Source organism: Chaetodon trifascialis, chromosome 19, assembly GCF_039877785.1.
Source record: "Chaetodon trifascialis isolate fChaTrf1 chromosome 19, fChaTrf1.hap1, whole genome shotgun sequence".
Taxonomy (NCBI): domain Eukaryota; kingdom Metazoa; phylum Chordata; class Actinopteri; order Chaetodontiformes; family Chaetodontidae; genus Chaetodon; species Chaetodon trifascialis.
This window is the reverse complement of record NC_092074.1, coordinates 15,252,069-15,261,587: the sequence shown is the minus strand read 5'-3', so window position 1 is coordinate 15,261,587 and position 9,519 is coordinate 15,252,069. Positions and strand designations below refer to the sequence as shown.

Here is a 9,519-nt window from a genome sequence, read left to right as displayed (position 1 = left end):
CTTTGCTCCAGTGGTAAATAATGTCTGTAATAACTGATTATCTAAGAATAAAAAGGTCCAGGGATTAATACAAAACGCACCACAAATTTTCTCTAACTTTATTGAATGAAATATAGACAAGTTTCTGTATCCTTACTATTAACAGCTCGGAAAATATAAAAGACAGCTAAGACCATGCTACATGAATATGACGCTAAATGGCTGCAAGTTATTAGTTAATATTACAACAATATGATTTTAAGTACACACAGTAGGTAAACAATCTGTACAAATGTTAACAGGTTCACAGTTAAGTGTGTTACAAAAAGCAGGGAGGACTGAAGTGGGCGGGTGCCCCAACTTAATGCTTTGCATTACACAGCAATAGCAAAAGTCTTTAGTTCACTCTGTCTTTTTTAATCATTTCTATTTTTACATAAAGCAAGTATGCATGTGACACACCCTCTAGAGTCAAAGTGAAGGGAAGAAGTGACCTAACAGGGGGTCCGTGCCTCCTGATCTTTCTCCCATTTGGTCATAAAGCTGAGTGAAATGTGAGCCTCCAGAGCTGCTGGTGTCAGCCACCAAATTAAAATCAATGGATTACTGAAGCACTCACAGTTAATTCTCCAGACATCTGAATGAATGACACAGTGCAGGTTTGATAAATTTGGTAGGACATAAACACCAGTGTAGCCCATCGTCACACGTTTGCTTTGGTGGTAAAACTGGTTCCCAGGAATGTTTTAGATATTCCTCCCTTCTTAAAAAAAATCCCCCATTTTTCTGAAAAGGTGCAAAATAAGCCCTGATTTTATTACTTAGGTTTGATGCATGACGCAAAGTATTAGAGCAAATGCTTCAGGAATTTAATTTGATGCAACTGGCGTCTTATCCTGTCAGCAATGGAAAGATCGTGACTCCCTGACTGATCTTAACTCGATTTGGCATTTAAATTAAGAATAAAATTGGCTTTTGTTTTTACTTCTGGTACCACGCGGTTGGTGTCAGTGCCTCTCTCAATCCCTAACCAGTGAGTCCACGTCCTCCCTGGTGTCAGTTTAATGAACCTGAGCTACCATGCTGGGTGAAGAACACGACAGAGGAGCAGGTACCGTCAAACCGGACTGAACAAAGGTCACTGTCATCCTTTAACACTCATGTTAAAACATACAGCTGAAATCAAACGACAGCAATGACTAAAGGGTGCACTACTTTTTGTAGGCAAGAGAGGGCGTCAATATACTGTCTTTTCATCAAGAAACATAAATATAGTGTATTTAGGAAGGTTAAATTTAAAACTGCTCCACACAAATAATACATACAGCATGTCACAAGCACAGAAAACTGCCATTAAGCAGAGTGAACATGGTATGCTTTGTGTTTCTTACATGCACATGTCTACACAGTGTGACTCTTCTAATGTCACTAGTTGCATTACCTGTCCTTTACACGTCACTGTTTACCAAATACCTCTGCACATGATCAAATGAGGGTGTTATAATAGTATTTTATTGTATTATTACATGAAGCAATGTGTAACAATGTCTTTTTCACAGTAAATCAGGCAGTGAGTTTTTTTCTTCTCTTATCTACATGAAGCTTATTAAGCATTTTGTTTGGGTGCAGAGTGATAGCACATTGTGACAAGAGAACGTGTCAAAAGTCAAACGTTTCCGACAGATATCATCATACTTTCTGCAGTCTGGTTGTTTTCTTCAGTCAGTTATCGCTTACTGTCTGTGGAATCACACTTGTACCATGTTTTAATTAGAACTGCTACAGAGTCTTGAAATAACCCTTGAACATGACTATTAAAGCTGTGATACACCGGTCACTTATATGCAACAGTCTCACATTTGTTTTGCTAAATTCTACTGGAAACTAGGTAGCAACAGCTGTTAAATTGTCATACTTATGCTCCAAAGAATACCTGAATTATCACAGCTTAATATGAGAATTTTAAAAACAGGCAACAATGTTCATAAAACAACAAAATAAGGCAAAAACTGGAAAAAAAAACTTAGGGGTGAATGAAATAATACTCAAGATATAAATACAATATACAAAGATAATAATCCTCCATCTCTTCACCTTCTGGCACCATCTAACTCTCGTCACTATACACATACAAACACACACTCACACACGTGACAGATACACACTCGACCAGATTGCAGACTTTCATCTTTTGCAACAAGGGCAATAGAAAGTCACTAGACACTGAACGTACATCACACTGATTACAAGCCAGATGGGATACTTCTGAGGCACAGGACATGCTTTAGTGTGTGTTTGTGTGTGTGTGTGTGTGTGTGTGTGTGTGTGTGTGTGTGTGTGTGTGTGTGTGTGTGTGTGTGTGTGTGTGTGTGTGTGTGTGAGAGAGTGAGTAAGTAGGTGGCGATATGGCGGTGGTGAGTCACATTGCGGTGACAGGGCTGCAGGATGGGGTTGGAGTACAGGTAGAAGGGGAGGTGGAGAGAATGGCGGAGCTGTTGCTCAGTCACTCAGTCTCTCTGGGCGGGATGGGCGGGGCCCAGTCTCAGTGTGTTACCACAGAGCTGCCTCTCTCGCTCTCTCTCTCTCGCTCGCTCTCTCTCTCCCTCATCACTCACTTCCTGGTCCAGACAGTGTGTCTCCCAGGCATCAGTCTTGTGTCTTCAGCTGTGGTGGAGAGGCACAAAAAATTAGGAACAAGAAAAGGCTGCATCTTTTCATCTCTGCGCAAAAAAGAAATGAGGTCTACATTTGGTAAAACCTTTGTCCTGATGTGTTATATTGTAGGACCATAATATCATTACACAGCTGTATTGTAGTGTTTGATTTGACATCCATTGATATGGTGGGTTTGATGTGTTTACATTGTTTCTTCAATTGATATTTCTGCTGTTCCTCTTTAGCTCTTAAGCGACTGTAACCCACCGAGCTCTGCCCTGCCTCTCCTCTGCTGCAGAGCTGCATGACTGCTCAATAAATATGAAAGTGAACTACGCCCACATTCTCCCTCCTCCTCTTTTTCTTAATTCAGTTAATCAGCGTCACTGAAACATTGTTGGACATTAACATTGCACTATCCTGCACAAATCCTAGTACAAAAACAACTTCAGCTCTTTGAGGCTTTGTAATTGAATCTGAACAAATGCGTACACCGACATGGTTTCTTGACTCCATACTGAGCCTGTGATAGAAGTAAAACAGGAGGAGGTAGCGGAGGAATCATAATCAGTCTTTCAGCACAAGTTCATCTGCCCCTCACACACCGCTTCCCTTTAAGACCCCAGCCTACAAAGAAGGGGTCAATGGCGGCATTCCTGCTTTGATATCAAAGGTCCCCTGGTTACTCGTAGCCTGAACAAAAGCTTTTTCATCTGGCCAGTGGGCAAATCCCCTCCCCTACTGCCTAATAAAAGTAGGGCCCGTTGATGTTTCAAAAAAGCCACTATGAGAAGATCGTTTGATAGGCCAACAAAGGAATTTTGAAAATAGCTACCTTTTTTCTGTCTTTACTCACCAATTTTATAGAAATACTAAAAAATTACTTCAAAAAACCTTGTTAAGCTATTTTTATCACAGGAATTACTTACTGGATAAAACAGTTGATACGAACACTCAATTCAATCCATGTAGCATCCTCACCTGCTCATGATGCTGCTGTGATCTCTGTAGACACAGGCTCGATCTCCTTCACAGCCTCCTCGATCACTTCGATCACCTGCGCCATCACTTCTGCGCACTTCACCGACGATGTTTTCTCTTTCTCTGGTTGGCTGGCTTCTGCCTCTGTGACGTGTTCGGGAGCGGAAGCCTCGGCAGAGGCTGACATTTGCGGTTCTTCTGACAGCGTTGAGTGTTTGCTTACACTTGCAGTGGTCTCATCTTTTACGTCGGTGTCTTTAGCCACAGGGCCACTGTCGAATTCCACCACAGCCTCTTCTTCCACTGATTCCTCAATCACCTGCGCTGTGTGCAGGACCACTTGGACTGGAATGTGAATCTCTTTCTGTTTGTCCTCCTCTGAAGGGGCCTCTGACTTTACTTCTTCTGATTGTGGTTTCACTTCCTCAGCTGCTTCTTTGACATCTGCTTCCTGAACCTTCATGTCTTCTTTGCTCTCTTCCTCCTTGACCTTTTCAAGGTCTTTACCTGTCTGACTCTCTGACTTCATCTCCACCACTTCTTCCAATATTTCTTCACTTACTTTTACCTCCACAGCTTTCTTCAACCTTTCCTCTGGTTTCTTCTCCTCCTCCTCTGCAGAGACATCAAGGCTCCTGGTAACCTCTACTGGGATTGCATCAATGACCTCCATGGCCATACAGAGTTGCTGAGGTGACTTTAGTGCTGGTTTGGTGCAGACAATGGCAACAGGGGTGTTGGTGATAACGGCGGTTTCTGTTGTGATCTCAGTCTCTTTCTCTGTTGTTGCTACAGCCTGGACTGGTGTTGGGATAGTTGCTGTTGGGGTGGTGGGCTTTTTGGTTTCAGGTATGTCTTCTGAAACTTTATCCATGGCTACCTGGATGACAGCCTGGGTAATGACTATACTCTGAGCCTCAATTTCACTGGCGTGCTGGGAATCCTCTTTAATTTCCTCGCTGACCTGGTCAATGACTGCACGGTCGTCTGAACATGCTGTTTTAACAGTAGTGGCCTCCACAGTCTCAACAACTGTAACCTCCTCCTCGATTTCCTGCAACTGGATTGGTTCATCGCCGGCTGTTGTTGCCACTTCGTCAGACTGACTGAGTGGGGCCACAAGGACCAATGTTTTGGTGACAACAGGAACCTCGTTTGATTCAACTACAGGAATGGCTGTCTCAGCCTCCTTCGTGATCGTGGCCATTGTGGTTTCACATGTGGCCTGAATTACCTCTTTTACAGGGGTATTTTCTTCAGTGGCAGTAAGTTGCTCAGTGTCTATTTTCAACTCCTTGGTTTCTACAGTTGGCTCACTGACTTCTGTGCTCAGGGTACAAACAGCTGTTTCATACACTGGTGTAATGGGACTGACTATAACAGCTTTAGGAGAGTTCTCACTCATGACGGTAGGCTGAAGGATTTCAGACTCCTCCAAAACACTGCAGACAATCCCAGCCTTCTCAATTTGAGGTTCACAGCTCTCACTGGCTGCTTGAATGTTTGACAGTTCACTTGAATTTTCAACAACCGGCTCAAGCTTGGTGGTTTCCACTTGGTGCATTTGGGCCTCAAGCACCTCATCTTCTGTAGCAACGGCCTCCTCTGCCTTTCCTGGCTTCTCTTCCTTTAACACATCTGTGCTTAGAGAATCACGGATCACAGTCACACACTCTATGATCGGCACGATGGGTTTCTCAAGAGATACTTTAGCAATCTCCTTGGTTCCTAGGCCAGTGCAGATAGCCATGGCTTCTTCCCGTGCATGTGGCTGTAGGATGGCATTTGTCTTGGATTTTGCAGTCTCAGTTGGTGGTTCATGTTCTGCTTTTTCAGAAGCAACCTCTATGGATAATTCTTCAACAGGCGCAGTTGTCTTAGGTGGAATTTCACTGACTTCAGCCTGTATGGCCTCCATAACTTCCTCTGCGCTCTCCGGCTTGGGACCCTGAGGAACAGGACTCGTTTCTGCAGCTGGAGTGGGAGCGACTGGCTTCACCTCAGCTGTGGACAGTCTGCGCCCTCTGTGCTCTAGAGCTTTAGGGGGTGGAGTAGCCTCATCCTCAGTTCCATCCTCAGCAATGTCAGTGTCAACAGACTTCGGCGTGGCGGCATTCTCAGCCTCCTCTGGAATGTCACTCAGCTCATCGTGCTTGTCGTCAACATCTTCCACAACGGCTGGGATCCATGAAGGGGATCTATCTTCAGCAGACACTTTGATCTGGACTGCAGCTGGCTCTGCTGGCACTTCCTGTTCAGTGTCAACTTGGTTATCATACTCTGAGAGAGGAACCACAGCTGGGGTGTCAGAGTCCTCCTCCCCTGAGCCTTGTTCAGTGGAGGCTTGTTTTTCAGCCTTCTTCTTTCTGCGTCCAGGCAAGAACTTCTTCAAAGAGAAAGACGACTCGTCTTTTGGTGCTTCACTGTCTGACTGGACCTGTTCTGCTGATTCCTCAGGTTTCTCCTCCACTTTGGCCTTATTCTTTGGCATAACTATGCGTTTCAGTGTGTCCCAGGCAGACTCTCTGTCAGGGGGGCTGCTTAAAGGTTCAGAGGAGGTAACAATCTCTCCATCACTCTCTGTGTTTTTGGAGGTGACAATGGCAGCCTCAGTTTTTCCCTCCTGCTCCCCTTCTGCTGCTGCTGGCAATTCCTCTTCAATCTTGGTCTCCTCATCGTCAGAATCAGAGGTCCTCCTCGTCCTCTTTTTGGGTCCACCCATGCACATTAGAGCCTCCCAGGAGACAGAGGTGTCCATTTTCTTTTTGGGCTCCTCAGTGCTGCTGGCCAGTTTCTCAGTGGTTTCAGTCTTCGCCTCTTCCTCAGTTGGCTTATCCTCCCTAGCCTCCTCCTCAACACTCTTGTCTGCTAAAGCAGCACTCTCAGAAGAGGACAGGGTAGCTGACTTTGCTGGCTTCTCACCTGTGGCTTCATCATCGCTCTCAGAAGACCTTTTCACACGCTTCTTGGGTGTTACTAGTTTCTTGAAGGAGGACCAAGCAATGATGCCCTCTTTTTTCTTCTCTCCATCAGAAGCAACCTCACCATCAGTCTCGTGGCTAGACTCATTCTGGGTCACCTCCACAGCAATTACATGCTCTCCTGACTCCTCTGGAGATGAGGGCCCACTGTCAGCTTTTGGAGCTTCTGCTGACTCACTGGAGGATTGAAGCTGCTCAGCTGTCTGCTCCCCAGACTCAGTGAGCTTGGTCTCAGAATCTTTCTTGGCCTTCTGCTTCTTAGTTGAGAGCTTCTTCAAGCCAGCACCTGCAAAAAGTTTCTTCAGAGGACTTCCCTGTGGCTTCGCCTTCTCCTGTGAAGATAGCAACTCAGCCTCAGAAGTCACCTCTGCTGGAGCCTTCTCCACTTCTGCACTAGGTTCCGCCTTCTCCTCTTCTTGTTTAGTCTCAGCAGTAGTAGCTGCTGCAGGAGCAGGGGTTTCAACAGTGACCTGAGGCTCTGTGGGAGTCTCTGATTTTGCTTCCTCTGGAGTAGCTGGTGCCTCCTCCTTCGGCTCTGTTTTTTCTCCCTCAGGAGTTGCTGGTGCTGCCTCATTGGTTTCTTGTTCTTTCTCGTCCTTTTCCTCTACAGCAGCAGCAGCAGCAGCAGCAGCAGCAGCAGCAGCAGCAGCAGCAGTTTCTTCTGTCTTAGCTGTTTCCTCCTCAACAGCTGCCTCCTTGTCTTCCTCCTCCTTTGTCTTCTTGATGCTGGCTTTCTTCCGCAGGTTAGAGAAGAGTCCTACATTGAAGAGCTTTCTGAAGGGGGACACAGTGGCCTCCTGGGATGGCGGGGTGGTCTCTACTTCTTTCTCAGCTCCTTCTTCCTTTACTGCTTCATCAGCAGCTTCAGTGGCAGTGCCTTCAGTTGGAGCATCACTGGTTTCAACTTTGTCACTATCTTTAATAACTTCAGCCTCAGCAGTAGATGCCTCTGTATCAGCCTCCTTCTCTTCAGCTGTAGCCTCTTTCTCCTCAGCAGTGGCTCCATCCACCTCTTTTGTAGGTTCATCAGTCCCACTAACCTCCTCCTCTTCTTTATCTTTGACTGTCAGTAGCTTCACAGGGTCTTTCTCCTCACTTTTGTCCTTCTTCAGTGTGAACTTAAAGCCCACAAAGCGGAAGATCTTCTTGAAGCCCACTTCGCTGGCCTCATCAGGTTTCTCCTCCACTGCTTTCTCCTCAACAGCAGAGATGTCATTGACATCGGGAGACTCTTTCTCCACTTTCTCACCATTCACTTGAGGGGCCACTTCATCCTGGATGGTGTCCATAGTCTCAGGAGCCTCCTCCTTCTGAGCCACAGACACACCATCTGCTTGGCCAACTGAAATGACAAGAAATTTTTCAAATATTGATCAGTTTTCTCACTTCAGTTTTACTACTTTCTTATACAGCTCCTACTGTTCTACAGAAAGATCCCGAAATATATCCTCATGACATTCATATAGAAACAATTTGATAAGAGCTACAATTTCACAAATTCAGGTAATGATGAGGAAATCAAATCACTGTCCCATGCAGCCTAAATCATTCACTAGGTTATGGCCATGTCGGCAAACTCCATTAAAAACAAAGACAAGTTTTACATCATAGCTGAAAGTCTCGTCCCATGTGCAGACAATCAGAGATGTTGTACATAAAGTATCTACTGAAATCCTGAACCCTGAGCTAATTTTATTAACCATATGACCACTTAATTGCTATCAGATTGCAATTTGGTCCGGTAAATCCTATGCTATGTAAACACACCAAAGAAATTTATGGTACTGACACAAATACAACAGTAGCCCTCAATGGGAGCCTCATAGAATGCTAGTGATGCTAGTTGCAATTTGCAGATTATTATTAACCTTGCACTGTTTCATTGTGTGAACCATACGAACCAACATGATGTCTGTCAGCCTGCCATGTCTGTCTGTGTTTGGACAGAGGAGGTGTGGGGGAACAACCCAGCAGTACCTGATGCTTTTCCTCTTTCTTTCTCTGCCTTTCTCCTCAGATCTCTGGAGAACCTCACATCTGATACCTCTGGACTCTCAAAACAAATCCCCAAGACTTTTAATACTAGCTATCAGCTTACCTGATTACACACACTGGGAAACACTCCCTAAAACCATGTACTACAGCTATTGTGGGAACTACGGAAAAGAAAGTACACATTAAAATAATGTGAGGCTTTGAATCATGTCTTATCTTTAATTCAAACGTAGCACAGACAAATGTATGAGAACAATGTAAAAAAAACAAGGTATTTAATCTCAATTCCCATTTTTATTACGCTATCTGCTTTTAACTGCATTTACATAAATCTCTGGAAAATGACTGTTATTGCCTCACACAAAAATGTAAAACTAGGCACCCACATCTGTCCACATTCTTTTGCTAAAATTATAGACATGAACCTTCACTCAGCAGCGGTACATTCCTCCAATATTTTTGCTTTCAAATAGAAAAACTTTCATTTGATATTTTACCTGACCAATAAAATAGATTGGGTCAAAGCCCTCTCAGAACATGCAGCATTTCACAATAAATTTGTATGACAAAACAAAGTGCTTTCATGTTGTTGGTGAGGGCACACCCATAACTTATGTATAGACTGGAATTCAGAGGAATGTGAGCTATGCTGTTCACCCTGTGTGCTGGAAAATTATTTTAAGATACTCTAAACTGAATTTAAATGCCAGGGGACTTCAAGAATGTTTATTTGTTTTTCAGTTAAACTGTGTCTCCACTGTGCCCATGTAGGACTCCAACCAAACAATACAGCCCTCTGCTACTAGCCCTCCTTAAAACAAGTCCCCAATCCCCTTGACCCAAATTCCACCACAGCAGGATGGATGGACCCACCCCCTTCCTAGACACACACACATGCAAACACAATAGCCTTCTAGGCCTCTGTGGC

General features: G+C 44.5%; 1 protein-coding gene across 2 annotated transcripts in view; it reads right to left on the bottom strand.

Moving 5' to 3' along the window:
• Positions 1 to 2,331: 2,331 nt before the first annotated feature.
• Positions 2,332 to 9,519, bottom strand: part of akap12b (A kinase (PRKA) anchor protein 12b) — a 39,367-nt gene continuing 32,179 nt past the window's right edge. For both annotated transcript variants that reach the window (XM_070987100.1, XM_070987101.1), the window contains 2 exons: positions 3,616 to 7,938; positions 2,332 to 2,643 (listed from right to left, as the gene is read on the bottom strand). In XM_070987100.1, the coding sequence (XP_070843201.1) occupies positions 3,620 to 7,938 (4,319 nt within the window). In that variant the 3' untranslated portion in view covers positions 2,332 to 2,643; positions 3,616 to 3,619. The remainder of the gene's footprint in view (positions 2,644 to 3,615; positions 7,939 to 9,519) is intronic.